We start from the raw sequence: 19224 nt of genomic DNA on the forward strand, positions 1-19224 counted from the left end.
TAAGCATCTTTCCTTAGGCTAGGAACTGATTGCTGCACTCACCTTTGACCACCCAGCTCACCTGTGGCCGCTCAGCTGGAGACAACAGACTGCCACCCTGCTGTGTTCATTGAGACAGAAGACCTACCTGCTATTTCCATCAATCCCTGTGCTGACACAGCAGTCTCGCCACTATTGTAAAAAGGACATTTCAATCCTATGTGAAACATCCTCTCTGGGGGTATATAACCACTCTGTGCACCCCACTTCTTTGGTGCCCTTTCTTCCTTCGGGAAGAAAGGCCCTGGGCCATGGTCCTCAGATTTCAGCTCAGAATAAACTCACCCAAATTTTCATTTATAGATTGGTTATGAATTATTTTCGTCGACAACATGTTTCCTCATACTTTGCCTTTCTTAAAAGTAGAGAACAGTCAAGAAAATAAATAAGCCTGTAGCTAGGTTAACTAAGAGAAAAAGAGAGATGACACAAATTACTAAAGCAGAAATGAGAGACATCCCTACAGATCCCATGGACATTAAGAGGATAATAAAGGAATCTGTGAACATATTTGATGACCTCGGTGAGAAGTACCAATTCCTTCAAAGACACATTGATCAAAATGCAAACAAGAAGGAATAGATCATTTGAATAGGTGTGTGTCTGTTAAAGAAACTGAATCAATAGTTAATAACCTTCCAAAATAGAAATCACCAGGCCCAGATGGGTTCACTGGTAAATTCTACCAATTATTTAAGGAAGAAATTATTCCCCACAAGCTCTTCCAGAAGGTAGACGCAGGGGAAATACTTCCTAACTCATTGTATGAAGCCAGCATTATGCAAACACCAAAACTCAACAAAGATATCACAAGAAAAGAAAAATACACACCAATGTCTCTCATGAACATACATGCAAAATACCTCCACAAAATTGTAGAAAATTGAATCCAACAATGCATAAAAGGAATTATACGTCATGACCCAGATATGCAAGGCTGGATTAGTATTCAAGCAATTACTATTATACATCACATCAACAGGCTAACAGAGAAAAAAAACCACTCCATGATATCAATGGGTGCAGCAAAAGTTTTGACAAAATCCAACACCCACTTACGATAAAAACTCTGTGCAAACTAGAAACTGAAGGGAACTTCCTCAACTTGATAAAAAACATCTACAAAAATCTACAGCTGATATTATACTTACTAATGAGCAACTAGAACCTTTCTGCTATGATCAGGAAGATGGTAAGGTGGTCCCTCTCACGACTTTTTTTCAACATTGTATTTGTTGTTCAAGCTAAGGCAATAATATAAGAAAGGAAATAAAAGGTATACAGATTGGAAGGGAAGAAATAAAACTGCCTTTGTCCACAGATTACAAGACATTCTAGGCAGAAAATCTAAAAGAATCGACCAAAAACCTCCTGGAATTTATAAGTAGTTATAGCAAAGATTGCAAGATGTAAGGTTAATATACACAAGCCATTTGCTTTTTGTATACCAGCAATGAACTAGTGGTACTTGGAATTAAAAACACAATATGATTTACATTATCACACCAAAGAAATCGAACAAAATGGAAAAACCATCAATAAGAGGAAAGCTACAAATTTCTGAGGAGAGAAGTCAAAGAAGAACTAAGCAAGTGGAGAGATTTTCCATGTTCATGGGTAGAAACACTCAGTATGGCCAAGACGACACTTCTTTCCAACTTGATGTATAGATTCAACGCAATTCCATTCAAAATCCCAGCAAGTTCCTTTGTGGGTATTGGCAAACTGATTCTAAAGTTTATGGAGAGAGCTAAAAGACCCAGAGTAGCCAACACCATATTGCAAGAGAGAAACAAATTGAGAGAACTGACACTACCTGCCTTCAGGACTTTCTATACATCTACAGTAATCAAGATAATGTGATATTGCTGAAAAGATAGGCAGATAGATTACCTAAAGTACTTAGAGAGTAGAGAGCCAAAAAGTAGACCCACACACCTATGTATACATATATAGACAACTGATTTTTGACAACAGAATAAAGCCAATGCAATAGAGAAAAGATCGTCGTTTCAACGAATAAAGCTGAAAATTAGATATTCACATGCAAAAAGGGAAAACAAAGAATTGAAACACAGATCTTGTACCCTTCAGAAAAATTAACTCCAAATGGATCACCAACCTTAATGGAAAATGATAAAACTCTTAGAAGACAACACTGGAGAAAAATCCAGATGGCTTAGCTATGGCAATCCCTCTTTAGATACAACATCAATGGCGTGATCCATGAAAGCGAGAATTGATAGATTGGATTGCATTAACATTGAAAACTGGCTTTGCAAAAGGCACTGTCAAGGGAACGAGAAGACAAGCCAAACTGGGGGAAAATATTTGCAAGGGACATAGCTGATAAAACAACATTATCCACAATATAAAAACATAACAATAAGAAAACGGATAGCCTTATTGAAAAAGGGCAAAAGACCTAAACAGACACCTCACCAAAGAAGATACCCAGATGGAAATTAGCATATGAAAAGATGTTCAACATCATAGGTCATCAGGGAATTGCAAATTGAAACAGTGATGAAATACTACACACCTCTCAGAATGGTGAAAACGCCAGACACTGACCAGACCAAATGCTGGCAAGGATGTAAGCAACCCAGAAAGTCTCATTGATTGCTGGTGGGAATGTGAAATGGTGCAGCCACTTTGGAAGTGAGTTTGGCAGTTTCTCCCTGGATGCTTTGGTTACAAAACTAAGCACACTCTTAACATGCAATGCAGCAGTTATGCTTCTTGATATTTATTGGAATGAACTGAAAACTTTTGTCCACAAAAATACCTGCCCACAGGTACGGAGGGAGCTTCAATGCTTACCAGTAAGTGAAAGAAGCCAATCTCAAAAGACTTCTGTTAATTAGAATTCACTTAAATAGATTAAATTTATCAGTTAAGAAATATATATTCTCATATCGAAAAAAAAGAGAATACTTGGTAAACTGTTATTTAGAAGAGAGCCTACTGCATTGTTACAGGGGAAGTTACAATAGAAAATGCTAAGGGAAAGAACACTAACATTTCTGGTTTCCTCTCAGGGAGCCAGATATGAAGCGGAAAAATCTAGTGTGCTTTGGAGGGACAATATACAGTAAAGAAACGTTCGTTTCAATAATATATACCAGATATAAACATGTAGACAAATGATAGCTTCAGGATTAAAAGAAAGAATGGATAGAAAAATTGGAGCAAATTGACATAGCCAAAATTATATCAAGCAATGAACATACATCTCAATTACGGATAAGTCAAGCACACCAAAATTTTAGCAAAGACATCAGGGAATTGAACTACTCAGTCAATACGATTCAGCTTATTAACGGACCAAATCCCATAGGTACAGAACACATTATTCGCAAACATATGTTGATCATTTTCTAGGACCTAAAGAAAGTTTCAAATGATGCAACCTTTTGTCACAATAAAAACACTTAGAAAGTTATGAATAAAAGGGCAATGTTTAAATCTGAGAAAGTATAACTCTAAGAGAAACGTGACGAATGCCATTGAAAACGGGGAATACTTAGAAGCTTTCTCTTGAAAACCAGGAATAGGAACAAGGACGATCACTATCGCTGCTTCTCTGCAGTGTTGTTCGGAAGATCCTCGCGGGCACAAGTCAAAAAAAATGGTGAGGGTGAAGAGAAAAGGAAACAAAATTGTAGGACTGGAAAAAAAGAAAACTGTTCATGTGAGGATATCTGTAGGGGATGGTTATCTTAAAGAAAAAAAATACCATGTACCCACAAATCATTGGAAAAAATAGGAAAGAGGTAGGAAAATGTATTCAAGATGAAAATACTTTTGGAGACCTACAAAACCCTGAACGTTCCGGCCCATGCTCACCTCACTACACTTTGGTTCTTGCTCCCTCCAGATTCACTGGCTTTTTTCAGTCACTTGAATTCACCACACTCCTTCCTACCTCGGGATATCCAGCCACCACGCCCTAATTCCCTTTCCAGTCTGTCTTCAAATGTCGCTTCCTTATACTCACCTAAACTTACACTTAACCATATATTCCCTTAGTCCTCTCCCTTTTTGTTCCTTCATAGCACTAACCCAAACGGTAACGAAAATTCCAGCTGCTATTTGCTCATTGCCTTGGTCTCTGACTATCGCCTTCATGAGGGTAGGAATGTCTGTCTTGATCGTGGTTGCTCCTCAGAGCCTAACACAAGCTGTTAATAAAGGAGTGATGAAACATTCCAAGAATTTGGGGCCAGCCTGGTGGTGCAGTGGTTAAGTTCACGAGCTACTCTTTGCTGGCCCACAGTTCATAGGCCCGGATCCCAGGCATGGACCTAGCACCGTTCCTCAAGCCATGCAGTGGCGGCACCCCACAAAATAGAGGAAGATTGGCACAGATGTTAGCTCAGGGCCAATCTTCCTCACACATAGACACAAAAAAGAAATATTCCAAGAATGCATTTAGGTGTATTATTCAAAGTATTGAAAATATATTTACAGACTGAAAGGCAGAAAGTCTCAAATCATAGTGACAGTAATCCCAAGTAAAAATACCGGTAGCTCTCTAGTAGGTATGAATTTAGATGAATCATCTGCAGTGCCTTCAGGGAGCCCTATAGAAACCTTAGACCAACAGCATTTTATTCTCCTCCTTGGCTTTCCATTCATGAGTGACTTACCGATTGTCTCTTCTCTCGAGTTGTGTTCAGATTCTCTAGTCAGGGGTTTTGAACATCAGAACTGTGGACATTAGGGACTGGACAATTCTTTCTTGTGTGGGGCTGTCTTTTGTCTTTTAGGATGTTTAGCAGAATCTTTGGTCTCCACCCACTAAATGCCAGTAGTAAAATACACTTTTGTCAACCAAAAATGTTTCCATACATCCACAAATGTGCCCTGGAAGGAAAAATCACCCCCAGTTGAAACCACTGCACCAGTTACAGGAGAAAATAAATAAATAACCATGAGACGTTGTTAAGATCCCTAAAGAAGTTTAGATGTGCTAACCGGTTCTTAAAATCTAGAACACAGAAGGCAGTAACACATAAGACAGTCAGTAGAAAACTCGCTTATGAAAATATAAGCACACCAGCGAATAAGTGATATCATGAAAGAAAAACACAAACAAATTAGTTATAGCCCAGCTGTCCATTTCCTAGGAAAAGCTACACTTTTTGCTATAGATGAAATTACAGGTAGGTGTTTAGGGTAGGATGATAGGGAGAAATAATAGCCTCTACCATCCGTTCTTACCTGGTGTTAGAAGAATGATTCTGCTACAAAGTTACCGAGAAACAATATGAGATCAGTGTAAACTTTTACTGAGGCGGTGTCTCTACCAGGCATGTAGGAGGCCTCTGTGGAGCGCGCTTGCTGTCTAGAAACTGTGTCCATCTTCCGAGCACAAGGCTCCAGAAACCACATGGCTTTTTCTTGATCATCCTCTTTTGATGCTTGCAGGCTACTTCCTCTCTATAAATGTGATTTTTCTTCTTAATAGGATTGCGCCAATGCGTGTTAGTTGTGGGTGTTCCACAGATCTCTTTGGAAATGGCCTCTGGGTGAGGGGAGGGGCTCACAAAGGAAGAATTCGATGTGGTGGAGGATAAAGAAACACAGAGGGAATAGATGATGTTTTCCCTCAGATTGGATTGAAGGAAACATCTGATGACATGCCCCTCATCTTCCAGCTCTCTCTAGATTTTCTGCCTAACTTTTGACAAAGATCTTTCCTTTCCTAACCTCTCTTTTCAAATATGGATCTTTCACAAGATCTTCACAAAGATATTTCTGATTTTCTCAAGTAAGAAAATGACGGATTTAGCCTCCCCCTTTGTAAGGAGGGCATGCTTGTAGAATTGAGAGCCAAGCACATTTGGAGAGGTTTAAAAGTCTCAAAGGTCAATATGTATTAGGTCACTGGAAGTTAAATCTTATGAAATCATAGAAATCTAAGACAAAATGTTAAAAAATACTCTATTCAAGCATTTAATAGAGAAATTAAAGAAGATATGAGCAAATTTGACCCAAATCACACACATCTATCAGGAGCTGAGCTGGGAATAAAGATCACATTTTCTGATTTAAAAGCAGTGCAGTTTCCATGACCTGATAACAGGAAGACCATTGAACATAGTCCTGAGTCCTTAGTCACTAGCTTGGATCAAAGGAAAGATGACAGGACCGGACTTTGGGCGGTGAGCCTCACTAGGTCTTAGTGCCCTTACCTATAGTTAGTTGTAAAGACAAACCTGACAACGCTGTGAAATTGAGGTCATGTGAGAAGCGCTCAGTGTATGCTGTGGTTATCACTTATTTGCTTTATTTTGTCACACACAATTTTCCTTTTTCTACTACGCTTGTTAACTCATCCTGGTTTCCTTTATGGTCTCAGTTTCCTGAATGTGTCCTTTAAATTATAGCTTTCCCAGGATTCTCCTTTTTTTTTTTTTTTTTGAGGAAGATTAGCCCTGAGCTAACATCTGCCACCAATCCTCCTCTTTTTGCCGAAGAAGATTATCCCGAGCTTAACATTTGTGCCCATCTTCCTCTACTTTATATGTGGGGTGCCGGCCACAGAGGGGCTTGATAAGAAGTGTGTAAGCTGGCACCAGGGATACTAACCTGCGAATCCCAGGCTGGAGCATGCAGACTGAACTACTGGCCACCGGGTGGCCCCTCTCCCAGGATTCTATTATTGACCGTGTACTCCTCATTTTGTATACTCTCTCTTTTACAATTTCATCTCCTTGATTGTAACTACATGTGCACTAGCTTCCTCATATCAATTTTCACTTTTATTCTCATACGAATTCTTGTTCTATGAAAAATATTTCATGAAGAAGTTTCTGCCAAAAAAGAGATGTGACCAGCTAAATGAATAAGTAGCTTCTTCTGGGGATGAGAAGTCCCAGATTTGGGGTGTAACTGGCAAGGTTCCCAGTGGTCCTCACCTTGATTTCATTTCTCAATTGTAAGCGTGTCCCAGATGATATTAATTCTAATAAAGATCATCAAAACAGAAGGCTGTAGAAAGTAAATGTAGTAAACATCTCCAGAAACATCTTTGGAATAAGAAATTCTTCGTGTGATGGCTGAGAAAATGTATCAAATAGATGTACATTTTCCCCATCTTCCTAAATCCGGCAAATCCTCAGTGTGCAGAGTAGCTCATCCTGCCAGTATAGTTAAATAAATCCAAGCTAAAGAAGAAGAAGGTTAGCTATAAAATTTTCTTTGAAAAATTTAAATTGTAATGCCTGTTGGTAGTGAAATCTTAGTGTCAACAGAGAAACCTCAGGAATCTTAGGTGCAAATGAAAAGCGGCTATGGGCTGAAGGGCTGCCCTTAAGATTGTGAAATTACACAGTCTGACGTCTCTTGGAGAGACGCAGCTAGTCAAAAGAAGCTGATAAAAAATAGTGTCTGTCAGCTACTAAAGTGCTACATGAAATACAGAGAAAGAGGAGAGAAAAGTTTTGTATGGGATCTAGGTATTATAGACGGAAAGAATAAGGACACATTTCTGGTTAGTATTTTCAAAAGTTGAAGACTCAGTTGTGACTTAGTCATCCATTGAAAAGACTAAAAGACAAGTGGATACTCCTTGTCAACCACCCTTAGTAGCCAGACGCTCAGTAGGTAAACACTCAGCATCTTAGCAATGGTGAAAAGCAGAGTTTACTCATCCTTCAGTAATGGTGAAAAGCAGAGTTTACTCATCCTTCAGTACTCATTCCCGATTCTAAACCAGAACATCACAGCCCACTTGTTGAAGACCACCTTACTTTCATTGAACATAACCTCTTGAGTATTTCTTATACGTCGCCTGCCATGTAATTTTTTTCTTTTACACAAAAGCAAAATGAACAACAAAAGCTTTTAATGTATATCCAGCATTTCCAGACAGGTCCCGAAGCTTGGCAGGCCATATGGCTAAGCTTGAACCAAAAGGATGGAAACAGAATTGCTGTGAAACACACCAAGTCATTTTCTTATAGTCAGGTGCCCTTACTCAGGACAGTTTTTCAGCTGTCCTGCTGAGTAGGACATGGGAAGAATCGGCACTTTTTTGCACACATAGATAAAAGCCAGTTGTTCGTGTCCATTTTCCTCTTGAACATCTCCTATATTTGGACAGACATGTGCGAGAAACACCTCCTCCGACTCTTTTAGCTTTTGCGGGCTTTGCCAGAGCAGATTAGCCTGTGCCCTACTGGTCCCTTGAGAGCTTTTCATTTGCCCGAGTATCTGTGAGAAATGAGGCCTCAGTTTCATGGGATTGAGCACATTACATATTATACATTTCTTTTTTCATATTTCAGTCATCAATTATCCCATGACTCTACTCCAAGGTACTTTTCTTCCTTCCTTCCTTCCTTTCTCTTTTTTCTTTCTCTTTATAGAAATACGAATTCTCTACCATCTGTATTACTCTTTCAAAGGTGAGTCTCTTTTGTCTTGGGCACTGCCGGAGGTTGATATCACCTAATGCCTTAGGAAGTGCTTTAATAGAAGTCTATTTAGATCTTGACCGTCTCCATCATTCTAAGTCTCTCCTTCTGTTTCGTTATCATTAGGGATCCTTCTCTTCCACTGGTACACATTTGGCACCCTGTGGAAATCTCCAATCAACCGTATAGAATACAATTATTTCAAACCTCAAATCGTTCAAACCTCAAAACAACAACAAAAAATTTCCTTAGCACGTGACTGTGGAAATCAATTGACGTCTTGCCTTTTGTTGACATTACCCAAGAGAATTTTCTGTCCCATTATGTTAGCTACATTTTGGAAACTCCGTTAATGCTTGAATCATATTTGTTGATATTCACTTCATTTATTTGTTTATCCATTCATTCATGGTGTACTTATTATGCACTGTGTTCTAAGCACTGTGTCAGATGGTGGGAATACGGTAGTAAACAAGACGAATACTGTTCTGGCCTCTTGGGATTTTCAGTCTAGTAGGAATAAGTGTGCACTATGATGAGAGTAATGGTGAGAAACAGAGAGTGTCTTTGGCACAAACTTGGCCTCCAGTAGACAATGGAGGTATGAACAATGCAACAGAGTTAAAAATTCAGTAAGGGGACACAGCAGGAATGGGGTGAAATCTAGAAGCAGTGGCCTGATAGTTTTGATTGAGATCTTCTTTTTATTCAGCACCTTTTAACAAAAAAAGTTTTTGAAATTAAGGTTCAGTAAAAGTCATGGATATTTAGTAAGTTTACAGTGAGCTCTATCTTTCTTTCAGACCCAGCATAAATCTTCTTCTCAGGGGCGAGGATGAAGATTTCTGCACCAGTGCTGCCTAGCCCTCTCTCTGAGAGACTTGACATTTATTGCTTTTAATGAGTTGGGATTCCAGTGCAGGAAAGTTGGAGTCCTTTAGTAGAGACACTGCAGTCACTGCCAAGTCAGAAACAGAGGCAGTATGCCGCCACATTTCTTCAACTCAAAATCGAACAATGCGTATGTTCCCCGGATGAAAGAGAATATTGTGCCAGCCTATGTCGTATATAGGCATGTATTGACTTCTGTTTAAATCTCACCAATAACGTGTAAGATCTATATCAAGTTCTGAGTGTTCTAATTTTAAAAACAGGGTGGAATGGTGAACTATACATATAGGAGAGGAGGAAGCCTTCAGGTTTAAATTTGGACAGTGGTTCTCAAACTCGACTGCACATTAGAATTACCAGGCCAGACTATAAATCTCTGGGGTGTTGCCCGGGTGGCAGCGTTTATTAAAGTTCCCCGGGTGGTTTCAGTAGGGTCGAGTTTGAAAACTACTGATTTAGAGTAGTGGTTCTTAAACTTGACTGCACATCACAGTCACCTGGGGAGCAGTCAGAAGATCCTGTTTTAGGCTCTACCCCAGAACAGTTCATGAGAAATTCCCTTTGCTGGGACTCAGGCATCACCATGTCCCACAACTCTTCAGATGATCCCAATGTTCAGGCAAGTTTGAGAATCAGTGCTTTAAAATTCTCCACACAACCCCCACTCATCTTCAAGGGAGAAGGGTGGAATCATCGGACAGCAGCACATCGAACTTATTGGGCTCTCCCTTGGCTCTACCTCCGTGATGATCTGACTTCAATGTGTCTGAGAATTACAGCATAGCTTCGCACGCCCAGATCATATTGAATTCATCACAGGTTCTTTTAAGGAGTGATAATGTAACTTCAAGTGTCCTTGGCGCGACACCCTATTTCCCCATACACAAAATTTTAGACCTTAACCTCCTGGAAACTATTAATTCACCACGCTCTAATCTTGAATAATAAGGACCATACGTAAAGCTATGAAGAGGTGAGTAATAAGCAGACAGTCAGTTATGCTGCCAATCACAGTAGCGAATTCACCAATGCAACAAAACCTTAATACACTGTCACTATCTGTTTCATGCCTATCTCCTAAGATCTTGTGAGAAAGGGAATATCAAGGACTGTATGTATCTAGGGCATAATAATTCATTGTCAAGCACAATGCAGGAAACTAACTTTAGTGGCTTTCTTGTGTAAACAATTGAAAGGGGGTGATGGTGTTGCTGAGATGGTTTGGAATCCATGCATGCGAGCAGAAATGTAGGGAACGACTTGAACTCCATGTTGTCGATGAAGATGGATGCAAAGCCATCTACTGAGAATAAGGCAGATGCATCGGGGTGGTTGCTGACAGCAGGCAAGTTGTAGATGAGCCAGTGATAGGATGGGGTGAGGGAAATGCCTAGAGAATCAAAGGAAATGTAACAATTTCTGCAATCATAAAATTTATTCCAATATTGGCAGTCCCAGATTTAGGATTTACCCTGTGTTAGGTCTTAGAGTAAACTGTCACTTTGCATTAGGTAATCTGACCCTCACCAACAGGGTCATTGGAAGGCTGGCCCATATCCTACATGATTTCATCTTGGAGACGCATTTTTGAGAAGCAAGACATCGCAAAGTGAAGAGTGCAGACACTGGAGATGGACCACCTTAGCTCAAATCACTGAAGTTTCTCATGGATCAGTTTCTTCCTCAGAAATATGGGATTGTTAAGGTTTTTATAGATAATGGAGAAAGAACACATTTATATGCAAACCACATGGTAAGTGCTCAATAAATGTAAGCTCTTCTTTCTAGTATTGATAAATGAAGAGACTGGCAAAGTGAATTTAGGTGACCTGTTCCAGGCCACACAGCCAGCGCTCCTTCCCAAGTATGGTGGACCTCAATGTCTCTTTTCTAGTCCACGAAACCGCATTGCGTTACTGACCCACCTTGGATAAATTTCTAGCAATGTATTCCAGAAGTGTATTTGGTGGTAGAAATACAATGGCGAATATGCAATTCAGTGTGGGATAAGCACAGTGAAAACAAAGACGAATGCAATATAGCATGATGGCGAAATGGGAATAAGACAGTAGAGAGTATATGTCTCCATTTTGTTCTCTCCTCCCAATCCATCCTGACCCATCCCATCTCATCCTCCATGACCTCAGCCATCATCTTACATTAAATGGAAACAAGTTAATTGAAATGATAATGTATGACTACCATGATTGTAATGCACACAAGCACACAGACACATACACACACACACACACGTCATCTCTATGCTACTAGAGGCTCTATTCTTCCTGCCTCCTAACACAGATATACTTTTCTGAAGACAGTGAACAATCCAGGAGGTTTTAAGTCAGCTTGTGTAATTATTCCTCAGTTTTTGATATGAACCTGCAAATCCAGAAAATTTAAACTTTTGAATTAATGCCTCTAACTTTTAGAGCAAAATTCCTTCCAAATAAGATGATATCTCATCCTTTTAACAATTTATTCATTCAAAGATGCGCTAAGTGCCCCTGATGTCCTAGCCAGGGCTTTACCTGCTGAAAATTACAGCAGTGAAGACAAGAGGTGCTTCCTTTCTCCATCTCTTGTCAGTTATACTGTTAAAATAAGAAGGAACTGCTGTCAGAAACTACCCCAATGCATCTGCCTTATTCTCAGTAGATGCTTTTGCATGCTACTTCATTGACAGCTGAAGTAATCTGGGGTTTCACTAAAACAAGGCCCTATCATGATCCTGAGGGTCAGTGGAGATTTCCCAGTCAAATCTGGTTGTTTTTTTTTTTTTTTTTATCCCCCCAAGGGTGAATTGAAGTGTAGGAGAGCCTAGATCAAGAGGAAGGAGAAGAAGCTTGCAGACTGACACGGTCACTCTGGATAACCAGGTCTGTCAATGATGTGCAAACCCTGTGTTCCCACACTCGACCGTGAAGTGGCAAGCACACACCCAGACATTTTGGCAACTCCATCAAGCTCACAAAACAGGTGAGCCACCACAGCATATATTCTAGAGAGATGAACCACAAGACAAGATTTTAATGTCAAGAAAATGGAGCCAACAACATTTTGTATTTCACACTATCTTCATATTGAATAACAGAAGGAGGTTACAATCAAGTAGAAAGAGCAGAAAAGACAATCAAGCATCATACGGATTTCCTGGGCACACAGGCACACAGTCAGGTTGCTGACTCAGCCCTCATCATGTGTGGCCAGTGTAAAAGAAAGGCCTCACAGGGAAAGTGAACACGCCATCTGGGTACCTCCAAATGATGGAGCGCCTGGCAACATCCACAAAGCTCATGCTCCTACTGTCCAAATCAAGGAACACACCAACGCGGCCCACAGGTTTCGCTATGAACTGAGGACTTATGGGGGCGGTGGTCCAGAGACTGTAACGATCATCCTCCTTCACACATACCAGAAGGAATGTGTCCTTAGATTCAACCAGTGTGCCGGTCTTCCTTATCCAGGAATCCCTACAGACACCTACAGCCCAGTCCCAAGATCTGTCCACAATCACCTCCCAGTAGTGCTTGCCGGAGGTGAAGTCCTGGGTTCCCCAGCTAGCAAAATAGTTAGATGTTCCAGGATTCAAAGACACATATCGACTGTCACGGATGTACCGCACACTTCTCACATCATCAAACAGCCTGATGTTGTGATTGGTTACTTCATTATGGAAGGAAATTTCCACTGTCGAGAGAGAGAGAGAAGAGAATATTCCAGTCAAAATCAATGATAAAATTAAGCTGTGTGTGGGAGAAGAGGGTCTTATCTAGAGTCTCACTGGGAAGAAAAAACAAAAAAGCATGCCATGGTTAGAAGGGCAGTTCTAACTGGAAAATATGGGATTCAAATGAAGCCAGCCTATCTACTGAAGGAACAAATACCTACTTCCAATGGAAAAACTTTCATCAAATTGAGAGATTGTAGAGCAGAAGGAGGTCATGTCTCCTTCCGGCTGGCTCCTTTTCATTACACCTGACAAACTGGACACCTGTGCACCGCCTCCAAGTCCAGAGCAACATAACTTACCTCCACCGCCCTCCCTCTGGGAAAAAATAGTTACAAGCTAGACCACTGAATAAATGGTGATGGCTTTCGCTGTACCAGGAGATTCCGCGATTCCACTTAAGGAAGTAAACTGACAGTGAGGAAGAAAACCTCAAGGTGCCCTCTTAGAAGGGGCTTCCTTCTAAGACTATTCTGCCTTTGATACCTCGTTCCACCTGAGGCCTAGCCTTCTTTCTCCTAAATCAACCTTCTGGGTTCAGGTTTATCATGGAGTTCTATAGATGGACTCGTCAGCCACCAATTTGCTTGTTGGCTATGGTTCATAAAGTCCTGGTTTCTGGATTTAGTTTTTCTTTGTGCTTATGTATTTTTTTCTGAATCTATCAATTGAAACACACATTACACGTGCAGTTCCCAAGGACCTTTAAGCTAAAGTCTTGTTTTAAATTAAATTCACTGCGCTTACTTTGAAATGGGAATATCTTGAACTCACAGCGATTTTCTAAGACTCAGGAAACAAGTGACATTGTGAGTGAGAATATTTCTAGGACTCCTGGAGCCCTCTTTTGGAGCACGTCCTTTTGCTCCTCATGGAAGTAATTTAACCAATCTCTAAGTAATTCACAAGTCCTGAAGCACATTGATGCTTACGTCAGCTTTCATTTATTCTTTCCCTGTTATAGCGACTCTACGGCTAACTACGAACGTCCGTGCCTGTCTGCATGGCTGTGCTCTCTGACAAGACAAAAGGTTGAGAAAGAAGGAAGGATTGCCTAAGGAAAACCAGTATTGACAGAGCCTGCAGGGTGGCCCCACTCACCCCGGAAGCGGTTGAGCCTGTCCATCAGTCCAGTGACGGGTCGGGCACTGAGTTTTGGCTGAGGACGCTGAGGCATGTGCAGCTGCACCAACTCGATCCTGTAAGGAAGAAAACGCAATCAATCTCTCTGGTGCCCGAGACTTCTGACACACACTGTGTTCAATAAAAGTCAGCATCATTCCTCTGAACATTCTTCCTCAAAACACTTTCCTCCACAACCCTGGGACAGGATTGCACCATTCTCACAGAATCTTTCTCAGTTTTCTTCTTTCCATGCTTCCACCCCCATTTCTCACAGGTACTTGCTCCTCTCCCCTAACACCTGGGAAAAACTATCCTTGCATTTCTGTATGTCGATTCTTTTGAACCCTGAAAGCATAAATAACTGGTTTTCTAGAATCCTCTGCACTGAGCTTGATGACAGCACTTGCCCCTTCCAGTCACAGGCGGAAGAAAGCCTCGCTTCTAATCCAGAGGAATAACAGGAAATGCTATGCAGCAAAATGTGCACAAACATATGCACACACTAACAGTGGAGCAGAACCTACCCCATTATGCCTCATCTTATTCAAAGGAGCCTGAGCTTTTTCAGAGCCCTCACCGCGCCCCACTTAGCATGGAAGACCAAACTTACCTTGGCAGTTTGTTTCCCAATTCCTGTCAAGAAAAAAGAGAGAGAGAAGCTTAGACTCTTCAGGAATAGGCCATTCTGCCAAGCAGCCTTTGGGTTTGGGACAGTACACAAGAAAAGTACTCAGCACCACCACCCGCACAAACCGCCTTGTTGATTCATCTTCCTTTTCCTCCCTAAAGACGATCTCCATACCCCATATTGACCAAATCCAAATTTTTGATGTATTCAGAACCCTGAGGAGGGATATAGAGAGAGAAGGACAAGGGAAGTGACCGTGCATTGCTGCCACCCTCCACTGTCTGAAAAGTGGTCTTTCCCAGGCCTTGTCTCCAGAGGGAAACATGCACCAAACAAAGGCCACTTCAAACCTAGGACATCCCAACAGAAGGCAGAAATATACACAACTTTCCCCAAATTTCTCCACATTGCCCAGTGTTGAGTGTCCATGAATAAGTTGTTCATTTCCTGATTCTAGCAAAGGAAGCTACAAAAGGAGGGTGTGAGGAGGGAATTTCCCCTGGGGAAATCTCCACAATCACAATTCCAGAAGGCTTGCTTGTTCATGGTTAGGAGATGAGTTGCAATCATTTTAAGTTATTTTGAGTTGGGAGAGACGCCCCCCCCACCCCCACCATAGATGCAGGAGAGGAAAAAGTATACCTTTAGTACCAAATAAATAAGAGAAGTCAAAAGCGTGGGCTTGAGATAATATAAAATACCCGCAGACCCATCCTCTGTGCTTACCAGGAGCAGCTCCACATCTGATTTATGGCACGTTTCCAACAGCTCCTCATACATCAGTCTTAGCTGTATCCTCTTTTCCACCATTTCCGCTCGAATTTTCTGGAGTTGCTTAAACACGGATTTTCCTTGCTTTTTCAGACTCTCTAAGTGCTGCTTCTCTTCCTTCCGTAGAGAAGGATGCAGTGGCTGATAGACAGCCCTGATGATGTCTTCATGTTTATACACATAACACTGCAGAGAGATGGATTTCCTAGATCAAAGGCTCAGGCCAACCTTCTCCTCCTCCACTTAAACAGCATCTACTTTGCTCTCATTCATGGGCTCTACCAACCAGCTACATCCATCCTAAGGTCAGGTCCACCCACTTCTCAGAAACCACACATTCATTCCTCTTTCTTTCACTGATTTTCCATTCCTTTTAACTGCGCCAAGAGTCAAGCCCATCCCCCCTCAAAGCACTTCCACCACTGCATGAGCTCCTGGAACAACGTCAGCAAAGCTTTCCATTGATAATTTCTTTCATTCGAATCTTCTCAAATCTGAAAGACTCCACGCAAAGCAATTGCAACCTATGAGTGGTTAGTAAATCATTATGTGCAATACTCTGACCACTCTTTAGTAAATTTGTCTCTGGTCTCAAACCTCCCTACTCCACCATGTGACCTCCCCTCTCTCCTGGCAGCAATGTTGCATTTTACTTTTGGGATTAAAAGCCATCGGCAAAGAGCTTCCTAAACTTCTCCCCACCTGCCCTCCATCTGATGGCCATCCTCACCGCCATTTTCCCTGCCCTCCTATTCTCTAGGCATGAGCTTCTGTCCTCTATCAGAGGCTACAGGCTTCTGTGTTGTTGTGAAGGACGTTAATCCTCATTCCATTGCTTGGTCGCTTCTTGCATTTTTTGGAACCACACTCTCACTTGCCATCTCAGTCTTTTTCTGTGCTCCATTTCCTCACTTTCTTAAAAAAACTTGCTACATTTTCCCCTACCTGAGCCAACATCATTCTCTAGCTCCTGCACAATCAGTTTCATCATCACAGGCACACTTCTTGAATTGGCATTCACCGTTCCTCTTTGTCTCCCGGGGCTCATTGGAACAACGGGATGGGAATCCCTTCAGTTCTCAATGATATGCTCTGTAACTTCTAGGATATATGATATGCAGAAATCTCTGCCTGCAACACTCATGGATTGTTAACCCCTACTTGTCCTTCAGAACTCCAATTGCTTTTAAACCTGAGAAATTTGGCCTGAGATTCTGAGTGATGTTTACTGAATTGCCCAAATCGCTCTACGTGCCTCCATCCTAGCCCCGGTCACACATTCTTCTGAGGGCTCTTGGATTGTAGTTACTGATTATCTTCGAGTCTAAAAATCCTAAGAGGCATGCCACCTTAGGTTGAAAATGAGGATGGATTATTTTTCCTGTTGTTCGACCCAGTCTCCGAATTTCATGACATATGATGATTCCAGCTCAAATTGTTAATGGAGAAGTTTCTAGCATGTCTGTCACAACCTGATTCAGAGGGAAATACAGTCGCATACTTACCATCCAATGGAAAGACAATCTGCCATCTTTATCGAGATTTCTTTGGTTTTCTTGGCTCTTTTCCCATAAGGATCTCATTTGCTTGCAGAGCTTCTCCTGTAACAGAACCATGAATTTTAGCACCAGACAAGCAAGTAGACTTAGCTTTCAGACCCTGAATGATGGAGAGACTCAAGGGATGTTGGATAAAGCCTTTAGGGAGAGTGGAAGAACCATCAAATTCCCCTTTTGTCTCTCATGAATGATCCATTTCAGGAGATCTCAGACTGTGGAGGTAGTCATTCATTAGCCTTGGCAAACTCCCCAGGGTTTTACTTAGCGTGGATACTCTTCAGATGGTGTGGTGTCCTGCCTCAGAATGTGGATCTTCTGATGCTTGTCCCCTGCTAATGGCAATGTGCTTCATCCTACGACTTTACTCCCAGTGTTGGTAAACATGTATCCTAGAGAAAAGCCTTTTTGCACTTATAGTTGTTATAGCCAGTGACTCAAAATGAGGGCTTTACAGAGGCTTGAGCATGATAGTGCCATCATCAAAATGATACAGACTGCTAACTTAATCCCCCTCCCATTGGATGCGAGCTCCATGAAGGCAGGTACTGGTGTATTTCCTTCACAGCTTCATCTTTGGTACCTGGATCGGTACCTGGCGCTCAGGAAAGAGAGGATTTCATCACCCTTATGACTCTCACGCCCTAAGAAACCCTTAGCCCTACTCGCCCCTGGTTTTCACAGTGCCCTCAGAAGCATCACTTACCCGATATTCCTCAGCAGCCTCCTCCACTGAACAGTGACTGTGAGCCTCGTGCTCCTGAGATTCAGAGCAGAGCAGACACAGCAGGCTCCTGTTGTCTTCACAGAAGATCTTCTTTGTCTCCTTGTGGGTCCCGCACATGTGTTCCTCAGAGCTCAGGCATTGCCTGAGACTGGCTTTTCTGGCAACGGACACCAGACTCTTCAGAAGAATATTGGTTTTGTAGTCTGTCTGTTGGGATGGCTGCCTGCACACAGGACAACAGGCAGGGGTTTCGGCTTTCTCCCAGTAAACACGGAGACAGGACCAACAGAAGCTGTGCCCACAGTCTATGGTGACGGGGTCCATAAGGCAATTCAGGCAGATGAGGCAGGTGAGTTCTTTCTGGAAGGCTTGTGGGATGTCCATGTCCATTTTTCTGAGGGAATAAATTCAGAGTAGTTCATTCCTGTGTCCCTGAGACACAAAGCCCTGAGCAAACTTAGACTCAGGCTGTGACTCAGTAATACACTGTGTCGGGAGCAGAGCAGGCTCGTTTTTGCACATGACACAAATGGAAAACTGACGCACAAAGAGAGCTTTCCAGGTCTGTAGAAACTTTCCAGGCTGCCTAACTATCTTCCTTCCACCCCATTTTTATCCGGCATAAAAAAGAACCTCAGTTTTTCCTGAGGTCTTAGTTTCCTCCAAGTAGCTTGAGCTTCAAGAGTTTGACCTAATTTATAGCTCCAGGTGGTGGGTCCTGAATGTGCTAAAACCCAATCACATCGGTCATCGCCAGCCCTCAAGTGAGCACAGGATGTTAGACTAAGCTTGCATTTTCGCTCTTTCACGTAATTGTCAGGCCTTTCTCCTCAGATGTCCTTTTTCATCTCACTCAGAATCCACATCCCAAAACCCTTTTTCTTATTTCAAAACACTTTCTGAATGTGTTAAGAGTTAAGGAAGAGGATACTAAACATGGTCAAACTGGATCTGATTCCGGCCAGGATCTACTGACACGAATCTACCCAACTGTTCAATTTGCCCTCCCGTCTTTATATTCTATACCACTCTAGTCATAGGAACCCAGCATTGAGGAGAATGCCTACGTCCTCCAAGTCTTTCAAACTGTTAGGCAGCCCCTTCACATTGTGGTAAGATATAATTTGGATGTAATCGTATAATTAGCAACAAGAAACAAATCGTGCTTTCAAAAATTTACTTGGCTTAAATTGGGGTCCTCATGTCTATACCACTCAAACACAGACGTCCCTCAAGTTTCCCATATTGTTGCATGGTCACCAGTGTCACTTTTCTGCCTGCTCAATCATCCCCTAGCTTCTTTAACATTTATGTCAGAAAACTCAGGTTTC

General features: G+C 41.7%; 1 protein-coding gene across 1 annotated transcript; it reads right to left on the reverse strand.

The window, feature by feature from the left end:
* Positions 1-12400: 12400 nt before the first annotated feature.
* LOC103543905 (tripartite motif-containing protein 43-like) lies at positions 12401-18314 on the reverse strand. The gene is made up of 6 exons (XM_008510753.2): positions 17873-18314; positions 17116-17211; positions 15566-15796; positions 14822-14844; positions 14188-14285; positions 12401-13046 (listed from the first exon to the last, which is right to left on the reverse strand). Exons 1-6 carry the CDS (start codon positions 18281-18283, stop codon positions 12553-12555), a joined length of 1353 nt encoding a protein of 450 aa, XP_008508975.2. The 5' UTR covers positions 18284-18314; the 3' UTR covers positions 12401-12552.
* Between the last annotated feature and the right edge of the window lie 910 nt (positions 18315-19224).

This window comes from Equus przewalskii, chromosome 6, assembly GCF_037783145.1.
Source record: "Equus przewalskii isolate Varuska chromosome 6, EquPr2, whole genome shotgun sequence".
NCBI lineage: Eukaryota > Metazoa > Chordata > Mammalia > Perissodactyla > Equidae > Equus > Equus przewalskii.